This window comes from Sturnira hondurensis, unplaced genomic scaffold, assembly GCF_014824575.4.
Source record: "Sturnira hondurensis isolate 20B ecotype Veracruz unplaced genomic scaffold, ASM1482457v3 Scaffold0020237, whole genome shotgun sequence".
NCBI classification, from domain to species: domain Eukaryota; kingdom Metazoa; phylum Chordata; class Mammalia; order Chiroptera; family Phyllostomidae; genus Sturnira; species Sturnira hondurensis.
The window spans coordinates 200,181-216,667 of record NW_028092868.1 but is presented as its reverse complement, the minus strand read 5'-3'; the positions used below and the strand labels follow the sequence as shown (position 1 = coordinate 216,667).

The window sequence follows — 16,487 nt, the reverse complement described above, 5'->3', positions numbered from 1 at the left end:
AGTTTCCCATATTGGTTGTTAAAATTACTTTTTTTTTTTTACAAAGAGGTGAGTCTGGCTGTGTGTGTTCTTTATATATTAGAGTAACTTTCTACTTCATTTTTGTCATTGTACTCTTATGTCATAAACAGAAACCGTACTTCACAATTTCAAAGCTGCTTTAGAAATATATATAAAAATATCAAAATAAAAACCTATGTCAATCAGTGTGATTAGTTCATTGAAGGGGTCCTTTCGGCCACTTAGCAGCAATGCTTCCGACCCCGCCCACGGTCACAGGCTCCACAGACACCAGGGTGAAGTCCTTGGGCAAACCTCCCCACACTGCCCACCCGGGAGCTGAGCCCCCTGCAGCCACAGCGTGAAAACCCCCAGGCAGGGCAGGGCTGGACCTGGTTTCTGTCCCAGGTCCCTCTTCCCAACCTGCTTCTTCCTCAAGGGCGATCTCTTCCTCTTTAAATGTACGGTCCTATTCTGCCATCCTGCTCCCTGTCACTCACTGAGCAATGTCACTGGTGAAAGGTTTGCCTTGATCCACCCGTGGAAACCTGGTCGCCCTGGACCTTCCGTCAGGCAGGCAGACCTCAGCACTGTAAGCCTGTCCTGTATTGTGAAATGAATGGCTTGTTCCCGGACTAAAAGTTTTTCGGGAGGATCCTTCTGGAGGTTGGAAAGAAAGGCTGGAGGCTCTGCAAGTCAACCGAATCAAGTGTGATAGAGCAGTGCTTTTCAAAGAGGGATCACTCTGGGGATCTTGTCGACACAGTCGGGGGTGGGGCCTGAGACTCCACGTTTCGAACAAGCTCCCAGGTGATGCTGATGCTGCTGGTTCAAGGACCGCTCAGAGGAGCGAGATGGCATCCTGTCTTGTGGCAACAGGCCTAAAGGCCTGGGGAATGCTTGCAATGTAAGTTCCAGGTAGTTCAGTTGGTTGGAGCATCATCCACATACACCAAGGTTGCGGGTTCAATCCCTGGTTAGGGCACATATAAGAATCAAGCAATGAATGCATAAATAAGTGGAACAACAAATCAACATCTATCTTTCTCTAAATCAGTAAAATAAAAGTAAAAAAATAAAAATGAAACTTTAAAGAAAAATAAAATGCACGCACCTGGTCTGATCCACTGGGTCTGGGGTAGAACCCAGAAATCCGATGGAAAAATCTGCTGACTCCAGATGGAGGAGAAGGACTTTGAAAAAAGGTGAATGAAATTTTAAGGCAATCTGTTAGGCCCGTGTCACCCCCTGAGACTGGAAACCACCTGAGTAACCCAGAGACCTCACAGTCTCTGAGCGGGAGCTGGGTGGGGTTCCCTGTGGCCCTTCAACCCCCAACCATGCACTTTCTGCTAGACTGTGCTGCTCCATGATAATGCTTGTATAATTAAAGTAATTAAATACTTCCTGTGTCTCCACTTGGCAAAAGTCTAAACTTCATGCATAATAAAACAAAATTTGGCCTTTTGAATCACTGGCTTCTGTTCATCTTTGATTCAGCAAAGATGCCTATTTATTTATTCAGCAAATATCTGTTAAGCATCTACATGTCAGTGCACACACAAAGTCCTCAGACTGTCTCTGGTGACAGAACTGGACCACGGATAGGATGTTTAATTTGTCTTGGATTAGAGCCCCCAGCTGCCTCCAGGGCAATGCCTGCTGTACCCTGAAGGTCACACTCTGACTTCGAGCCAGCACATCTTTAAAGATTCGTAGTGTCTCTCTCCCAAAGTACAGCGCCCTCCTGTTTCTCAGCTGAGTTCTCATACTCCTCCATCCACCAACAGTTTTTGAACACTTGCCACGTGCGCGGGGTCCAGGACGCCGATGCTGAAGCTCAGACCAGGACAGACGGAACCCCAGCCCTCCCACCCAATGTGCTCTGGAGGGGAGGCGTGAACTGATAAGGGAGTGTCTGTGCTGCGTCAGACCATGCTAAGCGCTAGGGGACAAATAAAGCTGAAAGGAAGGATGGATAAGGGTGTTCCAGGAAGAGGGGAGGGGAGTTATAACCGCCCTACTGAGGGGTGGCATCCGAAGGAGGCCAGGGTGTGGGCCTGCAGGTGTGTGGGGCAGGTGTCCCAACCTGAGGGAAGGCCGGTGCTGGGAGTGTTGGGGGAACAGCGGCGGGGCCAAGGGCTGGAGCTGAGGGAGGGGGCTTAGGCTGTCAATGAGGGCGAGGGAGAAAGGGCTGGTGGGGGGAATAAGAGCTAGCAATGGGGGCTCTGCGGGGTTTGGGCCAGAAGTGGGAGTGATCTCATGGCCAGGGGCAGTACAAGGGTGGAAGCAGGGGAAGCAACTGGAAGGTTATTGCAGAGATCCAGTGAGAGACGTGGTGGGGAGTGGGCAGTGCAGGCACGGAGACGTGATGCGAGTACTGATGCATTTTGAAGGCAAAACCAACCGGATTTGCTCATGGGTTGCACATGAAGTAGAGGAGAGAATGAGCACCTGGAAGGATGCTGTTGCCGTTGGTATCCTCCCTCCCAACCCCAGCCAGTCCCAGCATCCAGCACCTTCCTCCATCAAATAGAGAAGGTGAAGTTTGTCTTTGATGCCTAGGTCTGCCTTCTCTGCGTCCTTTACCCTCCTTTTGTGCGTTTTCCCCCCTCCAAACCCAGGCTGATGTTCAGAGAAAGCACTGGCTTGGTTAGATGTCAGTTTAAATCTGATTTGTCAGTTTACCAGCTCCGTTACCTTGGGCTAATTCCTGAAACTTTCTGAAGATTGTGTAGAAATGTCTGGTGCATAAGATGCACTCAATACATGGCAATTCTTCTTCCCTCTCTTCTGTTAAGAGCCGATGAAATTATTCAGGGCAAAACAACAATGACTAATTCTGTTAAAGTGTGGTATTTGGGGGCTGTGTTTGCATTTTAATTAGACAAGGAGTTTTAAGCCAAAGAAGTGAATCATTGTTAGTGGCATTTCAGGCTGTTGTTGAATAAGTAAAAGCTGTGGGGGGAGTGTCTGTTAGTTGTTTCCTTTGGTTGTTTTGGAGGAAGCGTCAGTTGATTTTGTTTAGGGAAGGGTGTTCACAACGGGAAAGCCTCCTGTCACCCTTGAAATGACCTTCCACATTCAAGACACAAATATGACGGAATTTCCCCTTGAAGGTACAGTGGGAGGCAAACGGACACCATCTTGCCTTCCCCAGGCTTACGCTCCGGCAGGGCCTTGAGCAGGGAACACAGCACAGTGAGGCGGCACGTGTGCTGGGTGGCACGTGCGCTGGGCAGAGAAGTCGCAGGAGCTTCGGGAAGGGGCGGACGGGCATGGGGTGGCTTCCTAAGGTCAGGCAAGGGTTTTAAGACCTAAACCCTGGTTTTTCTCAAATTGATTGATTGAAAATCCAGATGCCTGGGTCTCACCCCCAGGGATTCTGGGTATGTTCTGGGCACCAGGGCTTTTTTAAAGCTCCCCGAATGGTTCTTATGGGCAGCGGAGTGGGGAAAGGTCATCAAGGTCAGCACCAGTCCTTCAGCCTTGGCCGGCCACTTCCTCTCAAGCCAAGCTGGGTGGGTTGAGGTGTGGAGATGCGGACTTGGACACAAGAGGATGGCGAATTTGTATAAGGGGTCCGGCAGAGGGGAAGGGAAGCCAGGAAAGAAGCCGTGCGTGGAGAACAGAGCCTGTGGCTGAAGTAGGAAACTGGAGGAACCACAGGGTGCAGGGTCAGGGGCTCAGTTTGGTGCCAGAAGGTTTTGGTGTCTACCAGGTGCCCAGGAAGGTGGAGAGGTTAGGAACGCTGGATTCTGGCCCTGCCCCTTATCAGCTAAGAACCACGAGACGTGTTGCTTTACTCTCTAGTGTCATTGTGTGGGTTACATAAGATGACGCATGAAAAGCGCTTAGCACCACACCAGGCACGTGGTAGCAACTTGGCCCATGCAGCAATCGCTGCTCTCAGGAGAGAGCATCGCACTGCAGCTACGGATGGGGCCTCCCGGGCAGACTGCAGCAAAGGCCATGGGAGTGAGTGAGGTCACCCAGAGAGAGCACAGTAGGAGGGCTAGAGAGCCTAGGGCCAGCCGGAGTGGCTACCGTGTGCCCGGGTTTATGGGCCAGGGAGGGGGAAATGGGTGTTGAAGGAGGCTGAGAAGGGCAGCCAGAGGTCAAGGAGAAAGGCGTGAGTCAGTAACCATCAGGGGTGACAGCGATGAAACCAGGCAAGCACAGTAGATATAGCTACCTCAAGGTCATGGCAACCTTGGCAAGGAGGATGTGGATGGTCAAAGCCAAACTGCAATGGGTTGAGGAACAGGAGGTGTGGGAAGGAGACTAAGGGGGTGAGCACTGTTCTAGGGAGTTTGGCCCAGAAGGAGGGAGCTGAGGGGGACGGCGGCTGGTGGGGCGGGAGAGGGTGTGGTGCAGGAGAAGACACTTGAGCCTAGGGTCCTCAGGTTCTAGCTTCAGGTTCACTAACCAGACCTGAAATTCAGCATTTCCTTCCTTTACAAATGTGGGCCACAAACCACAGCAGCGTCAGCAGCACCCGGGACTTTTTCACCAATTGAAATTACTGACATTTTAAAATTATATTCCCCTTGCTAGAGCTACCTAGAATGCCGTTTACACTCGTCAGTACTTCAGAAGCACAGTGGTTCCTTAGTCCTGCCACCAGATCGTACTGTTCAATGTGTTAGTAAAGGAGCATGTGGCCTCCTGTAGCCAAGGTTTTTCAATACTTTGAAAACTATATTTCAGCATAATTGGTTTTTTTAATCATCCTGTGTATTTCGTGCATTTAAAACCTTATCCTGCATTGGCGAGGATGTAGCGAAATTGGGACCCTGTGCCTTGCTCGTGGGAGTGACGAATGGCATAGCAGCTGTGGAAGCCGGTTTGATGGTTCCTCGGAAAGTTAAGAGAATTATGGTGGGGCCCAGCAGCTCCACTCCTAGGTATGTGCCCCCAAAGAATTTAAATCAGAGACTGAAACAGATACTTACACACAAATCTTCACGCAGCATTATACACAGTAGCCCCCAAATGGGAACAACCCAAGTGTTTAACCAGTTCACATTTCCAGTGTAACTGAGGGAAAACGGACCGAGGAAAACAAGCCCCCAATTCTGGAAAATAATTTTGTATTCATCAGCAAATAGATATAACATAAATACAAGATATTGAGAATGAATAATTCACCACTTTATGGTGAGAAAAAGTCTTGTGATGCATTTTTACTTGAGAAGACAGGCAGGTCTTCAAACAGGGTTGACTCTCAGGGCACCTCACGAAATCACCGTGCCCCATGGAAACCCATCATTACACATCATTTCCAGATGGTTGGTGATCTGCATTTCACACCAAGCACTTCTTTACTGAACAGTTTTCATTTTTTACATTTGTGTTTGGAAAGGTGTGTGGTTGTGCAGGTTGTACCCTGCACAGGGACTCACATCCAAGGCATGGCCATTCGCATCAGGGACGGCAAAAGAACTGTACGTGGGAGACAGAAACAGAAACAACAAAAAAGACAGAATTGTCTTCTGAGGGGCAGACCCCTTGTAGTACAGGCTTCCCTAACTAGGTGAGTGTTCTAGGAACCACCTGTATCAGTGCACCAGCTGGTGGTGTTGTGAGAGGCTGCATTCCGCCTCAGGGAATATTTTTTTGAAGACGCAATGTGTTTGCTCATTTCATGATGGGGGGGTTTAGAGCACACCTGCCCACACCACCTGAGTGTTCAGCTGTTTTTGACCAAAAACAACATGATGCCCTATACCACACCCTCCTTATTCACCTGATCTCACCCTGAACAACTTTTCTTTTTGTTTCCCTGGATGAAAAATGTCCTCAAAGGGAAACATTTTGCTGACATGGAAGAAGTGAAACAAGAAACATCAGAAGCACTAAAAGGCATCAAAATTGACAAATTCAAATACTGTTTTGAGCATTGAAAAAAACATTTTGATAGGTATATTGCATCCAATGGAGAGTACTTTGAAGGTGACTGGAGTTTAAACATGTTAACAATGAATACACATTTTTTATAAGTAAGCTCCAGTTTGGGGAGGTGGGTGTTCCCTTTTCGTATATTTATTACGAGCATTTCCAGCAGATGGCAGTAAAAGGTTTGGTTCTGATGAAATCAGGGAGGTCAAGCGTCTTGAGGAAGGGACATATGGTACATCTTTTTCATTTGGGTTTTTTTTTAAAGACTTTATTTTTAGAGAGAGGGGAAGGGAAGGAGAAACAGAGGGAGAGAAACATCGATGTGTGTGGTTTCCTCTCACATGCCCCCTACTGGAGACCTAGCCCACAGTCCAGGCATGTGCCCTGACTGGGAACCGAACCAACAACCCTTTGGTTCACAGGACCGTGCTGAATCCACTGAGCTACACCAGCCAGGGGCAGTACATCTTCTAATTTGCACAAAGGCACCCATGACCTAGGAGTGGCCTTTTTGGCATGGATCTGGAGGACAAAACTGGGGACAAAGAAACCATTTAGACAGCCATTACTATTTTCTGGGCTGGAAGAGAATGGCAACAAGTGTGGAGAAGAGGGACAAAGGTTAATGGAGGTTAATGAGGCTGGGAGGAGGGAGAGGGGGAGGAAGAGGAAATGACTCCCAGGTCTGTCTGTGGATGGAGCTGCCAGACCCAAGGGCGATGGGAGGAGCAGGTTTGGGAAAGGGGTGATTTGGATTTGGGGAGTTTGATTTACCTGTGGGACACCCACGTGAGGAGTCCTAGGTGACATCACAGCAGAGCTAGTGGTGCAGATCTGACCACATGTGCAGGTAGGTGGAAGCCGGAGCCATGAATGGATGTGACTCTGCAACGGCGGCATGGCCTGAGTAGAGCAAAAGGCCCACACAGAGCGCCAGGGGCACCGTCACCCAGTGGGCAGGTGTACAAGCAAGAAAAGCCTGGGAAGGAGACAGGCTTGAAGGAGTGGCCACTCCATGCCCTCTGTTCTAGCATGCCGTTTAACACGGTGTTGCCCGTCTGCTGGGGGCTGGGATGTCCAGTGTGATTCAAATTGTGTATTAAATGAGAGGACACAGTCTCTCCCAAAATAATGTGCATGGTGAGCTTTTCAGCATCTTTTTTGGCTGTAGAAATTATTTTTTGACTACCAGATACTCGGCTGCATTCCAGATGGTTACTATTGCTGGAAGTGAGACTTCCAAGAAATGAGAGGTTTGCTATGGAAGTCTATAAGCTTCCAAAGAAGTCTCCACCACTTAACAGGGTAACGATCTTCCTGAAGAATTTCCAATGAAACAAATGTGTGTTATATAATACCAGTTTGCCTGCTGATTGCCAATAGAAGGATACTTGTGTTCCCAAGATCAATAAAGTCATTCCAGAAGGTAGCACCTATAACATGGAAAAGATGTGAGAATGAATTTTCAGTGATGTAGTGCTTTTAATGATGGAAATACTATCTAAATATTTAACTCTAATGCTTCTTTTATAGTTCAGAATAAAATCAACTGAATGCATTTGTCAGAACAGCATTTGAAAATATTAATAATGATTAATATTATTTCAAACATTTAAATGGTGACATTTCTGTCCCAAGAAATGTTCAGATTAAACATTCATTAGAGAAAATAGCTCCTTGGTCTTGATTTTCTGCTGTGTATCATTAAGAAGCTTTCCTCTTCCAAGAAAAAAAAAAGCCCTACCTCCGCTTTTGCTCTGGAGCACACGTTCCAAGTTTTCTTTCTTGTAACCGGATTTGGAAGGGGCAGCGGTCCAGGAGCTCAGCTGCGCGTGAGCCTCCCCTTGTGCCTCGCTTTGTGCCAGCTGCTGAATCACTGCCCTTGGTTTTCTGTGCTGCATTTGACTCCAGCAGATTTTCCTTCTGTGAATTTCATGTCTGTGCCTCTGTCTGTCAAGCTGAAAATAACCGACCTTCAGGGGCTTCTTGAAGGCTTCAAGAATGTAGGGCTTCCCATTAGCCCCGCTTCTCCTGTGACAGCTTAAAGTTAATGAACTTGGGAGGATGCTTAACTTCTTCCTCTAAATGCAGGTGACAGACACAGGAGAGTGATGGTCCAAGATGCTAAATTAAATTTGGTTGCTCAGAAGCTTAAAATGGGAAGCTCCTTGGCCCCTGCACCCATGTAGAAAAAAGGGTGAGTGGAGTGTGCCTTCCTCCCAGGCATGGGGCCCTCGAGCTGAGCAAGTGCAGGAAACTCCTTTTTGTAAATCCTCACCCAAGGATATGTCAACTGACTTTAGAGAAGGAAAGAACCATCTGTGTGTGAGAGAGAAGCATCAATCTGTTGCCTCCTGCATGTGCCCTGATCAGGGGTCGAACCTACAACCTTTTGGTGTACGGGTCGACACTCCAACCAACTGTGCCACCCTGTCAGGGCAGGAAACTCCTTTTTATTGCACACAGAGGGAGGTGCCCATTTTAACCCGGAGTCATACAGCAAGCCCGTGAGTGACAGCTGAATGACTACGTTTCTTCTGGGTGGGTACACTTTTTAAGATAAAGGGGATGGGGCAGCAGTCCGAATACAGCAAATCAGATTACTACATTACTACATAATAATGGCATGAATTTCTAGTGCTCTGTCCCAATTCCCAACAGATATGCTCATATCTCTCAAAGGACAGTGCCTGCCCCCCAGTCTTTGATTCAGAAAATGTGACCACTGCATAAAGGAACTGTGGGTAAACCCCATATTCACTGCTTAATTACCTGGAAAGGATGTTGTGAGATGAATTTGCAGTGATTTAGCACTGTTCATTATGGAAATGCCACATAAATATTTAACTCTAATGCTTATTTTATTCTAATTTGTGTTCATTACATTTGCTTAGTTAATATGGCATGCTTATGCCAAGTTTTTATTTTATTGCCATAGATTTTATAAATGATGGCAATTTCATGTGCTAGTTTATTTGAAATTAGGTTAATTGTAAAGACAGAGAATCACCTGTTAATTGGGGGGTTTAATATTTATGCCATTGGAACAGCAAATCCCCAACACATAGGTACACACACCTGTGCAAACAGCTCACACGGTAAATTTACACACAGATGCACATGCACATACTTTCTCCCCTGTGTATGAGTGAAACACCTGATTGGTGCATTGCCATTAGCTTTGTAAAGGAAGAAATTTTTCTCTATGGGCTCATTCATACTTTTGAAGGCAGACAAGTTTGATTTAGCAGAACATCCTTCTAACATTGAGGAACGAGGAAAAATAACAAAATAGAAGGAAGGAGAAAGCATATAGATGGTATATAGCAATTTTATAGATTAAAAAGTTTTTGACTCAAAGTCTTTGATAGAAAGTGAAGTGGTTTCAGGAAAATTTCTCTCTATCATATTTACCAAATGATATGGTTGTTAAACTCGGGGCCATCAGTAGGTTCTGAGAGCACATGGAAAACCCCGGGGCCCCAACCTGCCTTCCTTCACAGGTTTCACAGGTGTCCTCACTAGGAATCCACTTCTTGGGTTAAGCATTTCACCATCCTGTAGTATAACTCAGTTCTTCCCATCTACTTTCCTTTAGGATGAGAGGGACCTGGGGCATCAAGTGATAAGGAAAACGAGATTCTGAAACAGGTCCCAGTGGGTACCAAAGACAGACTTGACCTACATCACCATTCTCTTCATAGATGGCCCTGCTGTCTGTAGGTTAAAAGCAGCTCAGGTCCTGTGTTAGGGTTTTGTTTTGGTCAGGATTAACTTCTACCAACAGTGGCTGAAACAAAAGTTTATTTATTTCTCAAATAAAGAAGAAGAAATACAAAAGAAGTCTGTAGAACATAGTCCAGGTTGGTAAGGAAGCTCCACAGTCATAAGGTACCTCTGTTCCTTCTATCTTGATACTCTGTCATCCACAACTTTCTTGCTCTTGGTCAAAGATGGCCGCTCAAATTCTGGCCATCACGTCCTCAGTCCACCAGTAGAAAAGGAAGGAATACCATACAACATGCCTGCCTTTCATTAGCCAGAACTTAGTCATATGACCACATTAATCAACAAGGCATGTTGGGGGAAATTGTCTTTATTTCTTCCTATGGATATGGGATCAACAAAAAAAAAATCAGAGGTTCATATACCAAGGGGGATGGAGAAGAATTAATTTCAAAGGATAGCTGGGAGACTTTGCTATAGGATCATATGCCAGGTCTTGCTAAAATATTTTACTTGTGTACGACCTGAATTCTTTTCAGCTTTCTGATTTCTTTCCAGGCCCAGACATAAAAATCACAAATGAATNATTAGCCAGAACTTAGTCATATGACCACATTAATCAACAAGGCATGTTGGGGGAAATTGTCTTTATTTCTTCCTATGGATATGGGATCAACAAAAAAAAAATCAGAGGTTCATATACCAAGGGGGATGGAGAAGAATTAATTTCAAAGGATAGCTGGGAGACTTTGCTATAGGATCATATGCCAGGTCTTGCTAAAATATTTTACTTGTCTACGACCTGAATTCTTTTCAGCTTTCTGAATTTCTTTCCAGGCCCAGACATAAAAATCACAAATGAATAAATGTGATCAAACTCAAAGACCATTCCCCCCATTCCCACCTCCTCCCCCCAAAAAGCTTTAGAAAGCTCAGGCCCCATTCTGTGATTGCCTGTTAACTCCTCCTTGTAATTTCAGCGGAAATTCTAGAACTGGCTGGCAATGCTGCGAGGGACAACAAGAAGGCCCGGATAGCCCCAAGACACATCCTGCTGGCAGTTGCCAATGACGAGGAGCTCAATCAGGTATGTCTGCAGCATGGACACATGCCACCAAATGGTTTCGCCAAACACTATTGCATGTGGCTGTGGCTGGCTATAAGTCGTTCCTGCTACAGTTCCTAGTCACATTTATACCAAAAAACTTTGATCATTTAAGAGAAGAACCAATTCTGCTAGCCATATCATTCAGCTTCAAAATAAAATTGCCTCTGGAATAGATCCCACTGTATATTCTGGGTCTGATCAGACCTCCTTCTCTTTAAGAGCAAGCTCAGTGTGTTGCTGGGGAAGGTGCAGTGCACATGTGTTACTCTCTTCACAGTCTCTTCCCCCAGACTTTGTCAATGATGTATTCTGATGAGGGCAGGAGAGCCCTTCTTCACCGATTAGAACTGACCTTTTATGTTTCAGAACTGACTCCAAAGGGGAGTGCATGTCCCACCCACCCTCCAGTGTGTGCAAGGTGGCAGGTCGATAGGATAAAAATATTTGAAAAAAAGGATCCAAGATGGCAGAGGAATATGTGGAAGCTACACTGACCTCCTCCCAGGACCCATCTGGAATTACAGCTAAATTGTAGAGAAATTATCTTGACTAACCAACTGAACACTAGCTGGACAGAAGCTTATAACCATGGACAGACAGAAGAAAAAACCACTTCCCCACAATGTGACTGGGAGGGAGTGTGGCGGAGACACAGAGGGCTGGCTGGGCTCCCGCAGATGGCAGCTGAGGTGCCAGAGGGATAGTTCGGCAGCGGGGGTCTTCCTCCTGAGAAGTGTGGGGTCCAAACCCCACGCCCAGCTCCCCTCCCTACAGCACCAGAGCCAGAAAGGAACCCAGATGGCATCCAGCTGTGAAAAGCAGCAGGATTTCTGTCTGCCAGGGGAAGATGACTAGAGACACAGCCTCTTAAAGGGCCAATGCACAAAATTTTGTTTGCAGCCCCTTACTCTGGGTACCTGCAAAGGGAGGGCAGAGTGTACTAGGGACTCTTTTTTTTCTTTTTAATATATTTTATTGATTATGCCATTACAGTTGTCCCATTTTCCCCCCTTCATTCCCCATCCACCCTGCACACCCCCTCCCCCACCATTCCCCCCCTTTAGTTTATGTCCATGTGTCACAAGTTCTTTAGATTCTATATTTCCCATACTATTCTTGCCCTCCCCCTATTTTCTGCCTACCGTCTATGCTACTTATTCTCTGTGCCTTCTCCCTGCTTCTCCTCCTCCCACTCCCCTGTTGCTAACCCTCCATGTGGTCTTCATTTCTGTGGCTCAGCTCCTGGTCTAGCTGTCCTCTTAGTTTGCTATTGTTTTAGGTGTGGTTGTTAATAACTGTGAGTCTGCTGTCCTTTCACTGTTCATATTTTTTATCTTCTTTTTCTTAGATAACCCCCTTTAACATTTCATATGATAAGGGCTGGGTAATGATGAACTCCTTGAACTTGACCTTATCTGAGAAGCACTTTATCTGCACTTCCATTCTAAATGAAAGCTTTGCTGGATAGAGCAATCTTGGATGTAGGTCTTTGGATTTCATGACTTGGAATACTTCTTTCCAGCCCCTTCTTGCCTGTAAGGTCTCTTTTGAGAAATCATCTGACAGTCTGATGGGAACTCCTTTGTAGGTGACAGTCCCCTTATCTCTTGCTGCTTCTAGAATTCTCTCCTCCATTTTAATCTTGGCTAATGTAATGATGATGTGCCTTGGTGTGTTCCTTCTTGGGTCCAACTTCTTTGGGACTCTCTGAGCTTCCTGGATTTCCTGGAATTCTATTTCCTTTGCCAGACTGGGGAAGTTCTCCTTTATTATTTGGTCAAATAAGTTTTCCACTTGTTGTTCTTCCTCTTCCCCTTCTGATACCCCTATAATTCGGATGTTGGAATGTTTAAAGATGTCCTAGAGGTTCCTAAGCCTCTCCTCGTTGTTTTGAATTCTTGTTTCTTCATTCTCTTCTGTTTGGTCCTTTTTTTCTTCCTTCTGGTCTACTCCCTTGACTTGAGTCCCAGTTTCCTTTCCATCACTATTGGTTTCCTGTGCATTTCCCTTCATTTCAATTAGTTTAGCCTTCATTTGTTCCTCTAATTTGTGACTAAAATCAGCCATCTCTGTGAGCATCCTGATCACCAGTGTTTTGAACTGTGCATCTGATAGGTTGACTATGTCTTGGTCACTTAAAAGTATTGGCTCTGGGGCTTTGAGCTGTTCTTCTTGAGCCATGTTTTGGTCTGTTTGCACCTGTTACATATGAGGGGTGGAGCCTTAGGTGTTCACAAAGCTGGGGTGACCCAATTTCTGGGTTGTGATTCTGTATGTGGGGGTGGGGTCAGAGAGGGGCAATGGCGTTTGTTCCACTCTCTCTTGGATTTCGGGCCCCTTTGCTGCTTCCCGCAAGCAAACCGGGCCCCCCCCGGTGCCGGCTCCCAGGTGTGTGGGCTTGTGCACCTTCCAGGACTCTGTGGGTCTCTCCAACAAACTCTCTCTGAGCCTAGGAGCTTCTCCTGGCACCTCAACCCTGAAGGTTTTTCCAATTGGTGCTTTTAGGCTTTAAATCCTGTTGGTGTGGTCCTAGCCTGCACAGTCTGTCTCACTGCTCACTCCTTCACCTGGTTTATCTGCACTCGAATGTGTGACCTCGGTCAGCCAGCCGCCTTGCACCCCCACTGGGTCTGCCCGTTGCCACCCCACACCTGGGATCCACCAACCGCTGCCTGCATGCCTGGGTTGGCCGGCCACCTTTTCCTGCGCAACCCTGCTCCGCCAGCCACTGACTCCGCCCCTCTTACTGGTCTGGCTGAACGGTTCACTGTTGTCAGACTTCCATACAGTTCAATTTTCTGTGTTCTGGTTGTGTTTTTGTTACTAAAACTTTGTTGTCTTTAAACTTGGTTGTGAGAGGAGGCACAGTGTTTCCACCTATGCCTCTGTCTTGGCCGGAAGTAGGGTGCACTAGAGACTCGGGGTAAATCAAGGGTTGTTGTCTCTGGGGAGAGAAATGAGAAAACTGCCACCAGGATCCAGGTGTTGAGTCATTCCCCACACTGTAGGGGCCATCTCTCTCAGGCAGAGCATTCCGGTCTGAGTGGCATCAGCCTGAGGGGAAGCAATAGCCCCACCAGCAGGAATCACTCTGCCCCACCCTGTGGAGTTTAGGCCTGACTGCTGATTACAGATTGATCAGATTAACAATTGATGGGTCTCAACAGCTAATTAGTTTAACATCTAAGGCGGAAAATACAAAGCAGACAAAATAGGAAGGCAAAGAAACAGAGCTCGAATGAAAGAGCAAGAGAATTTTCCAGAAGAACTAGATGAAATGGAGGTAAGCAATTTCTCAGATAGAGTTTAGAATTATGATTTTGAGGACACTCAACAACAACAACAACAAAAGGTTACTCACCAGCATGGAAAAAGGCATAGAAATCATTAAAAAGGATCAGTCAGAAATAAAGAATGCACTATCTGAGATAAATAATACATTGGAAGGAATAAACAGTTAGATGAAGCAGAGGATCAAATCGGTGTTTTGGAAGACAAGGTAGAAAAAAACAAGCAGGTGAAGCACCAAAAAGAAAAAAGAAGTTTAAAAATGAGGAGAGCTGGGGTGCAGGGATTGAGCAAAAAAGAAAAAGGAGCCCTGGCTGGTGTAGCTCAGTGGATTGAGCGCGGGCCTGCGAACCAGAGGATCGCGGTTCAATTCCCAGTCAGGGCACATGCCTGGGTTGCAGGCCAGTTCCCAGCAGGGGACCCACAAAAGGCAACCATACATTGATCTTTCTCTCCCTCTCCTTCCCCTCTTTCTAAAAATAAATAAATAAAATCTTTAAAAAAAAAGGACTCATGGATGTCACAACAAAGTGGTGATTGTTGGGAGGAGTGGGGTATAAGATGGCTAAGTGGTAATGGAAAAATATAATAAAGATTATATATTTAAACCAAAATTAGGAGAGCTTAAGAAACATCTTGGACAGCATGAAGCATAACAACATCTTCATCATGGGAAAATCAGAAGGAGAAGAGAGTGAGCAAGGAATTGAGAACCTATTTGAAGAGATAATAACCAAAAACTTCCCTAATCTGGTGAAGGAAAATGTTACACAAGTCCAGGAAGCTCAGAGAATCCCAAACAAGTTGGACCCAAACAGGCCTACACCAAGACACATTGTAATTAAAATGACAAGACATAAAGATAAGGAGAGAATCCAAAAAGCCACAAGAGGAAAGCAGGTAGTAACCTACAAGAAAGCACCAATTAGACTGTCATCTGATTACTCAACAAATATTTTAGACCAGAAGGGAGTGGTATGAAATATTCCAGGTGATGAAAAACCAAGACCTACAACCAAGGCTACTTTACCCAGCAAGGCTATCATTTAAAGATTGAAGGAGAGCCCCGGCTGGTGTGGCTCAGTGGTTTGAGCACAGGCCTGCAAACCAAAGGGTCACTGGTACAATTCCCAGTCAGGGCACATGCCTGGGTAGCAGGCCAGTTCAGGTCCCTAGCAGGGGTTGCACAAAAGGCAACCACACATTGATGTTTCTCTCCCTCTCCTTCCTTTCCCCCCTGTCTAAAATAAATAAGTAAAATCTTAAAAATAAATCAAAGGAGAAATAAGGAGCTTCCCAGACAAGAAAAAGCTAAAGGATTTTGTTAACACCAAACCAGTACTAAAACAAATGGTAAAGAGCTTGAAAGAAGAAGTAGGAAGAGAGGAAGAGGAAGAAGAAGAGGGAAGAGAAAGAGGAGAAAAAAGAAGAAAGAGGGAAAAGAAGAAGAGAGAAAGAAAGAAGGAAAAAAAACAGCCTAATAATAAAATGGCACTTACACACATACCTATCAGTAATCACTTTAAATGTAAACAGCTTAAAAGCTACAATCAAAAGACAGAGGGTAGCTGAATGGATAAGAAAACAAGACCCATATGTACACTGCCCCCCAGAGATCCATCTCAGATCAAAAGACACACACAGACTACAAGTAAAGGGTTAGAAAAAAAAATTTTTCATGCAAATAGAAAAGGAAAAAAAAAGCTGGAGTAGCAGAACTTGTATCTGACAAAATAGACTTTATAACCAAGGATATAGTAAGAGACAAAGAAGGACACTATATAATGATAAGGAAACAAGAGGATATAATCCTTGTAAATATTTATGCACCCAACATAAGTGCCTAAATATGTAAAGCAAATCTTAATGGACATACAAGGAGATGAAACACTAATTTGAAAGAACATAAGCACCCCTGTGTTCAGTGCAGCAGCATCTCTGATCGCCAAGATACGGAGGGAGCCCACGTGCTTATCAATAGATGAATGAGTAAAACAACTATCGACGTTTACACAATGGAATTCCACTTGGCCGTAAAAAAGAAAATTTTATCCTTTACAACAGTGTGAATGGGCTTGGAGAACATTATGCTAAGTGCAATAAGCCAGTCAGAGAAAGACAAATACTGCATGATTTCACTCCTATGTGGAATCTAATGAACAAACTAAACTAACAAGTGAAACAGAGACAGACTCACAGAGAACAGATGACAGCTAGTGGTGGTAGGCAAGGTTAGGGGGTGGCAGGACTGAGCGGAAAGGAAAAAGGGCTCATAGACACAGACACCAGTGTGGCGATTGCTCAGGGGAGGGAGGTATATGGGGACTAAATGGTAATGGAAAATTTATAATAAAGATTACATTTTTTTAAAAAATAATTTTTATTTGTATTTATTTTCTAATCCCATTTTCTCAAACTGTCTGTGGTAAAATGTTTCTTATTTCCAATCTATCATGAGCTGATA

The 16,487-nt window shown here is 45.4% G+C and overlaps 1 protein-coding gene across 1 annotated transcript in view; it reads left to right on the top strand.

The window, feature by feature from the left end:
- Window positions 1-16,487, top strand: part of MACROH2A2 (macroH2A.2 histone) — a 55,221-nt gene that overhangs the window by 25,398 nt on the left and 13,336 nt on the right. The window contains exon 3 of the mRNA XM_037029189.1: window positions 10,608-10,714. Coding sequence (XP_036885084.1) covers window positions 10,608-10,714 — 107 coding nt within the window. The remainder of the gene's footprint in view (window positions 1-10,607; window positions 10,715-16,487) is intronic.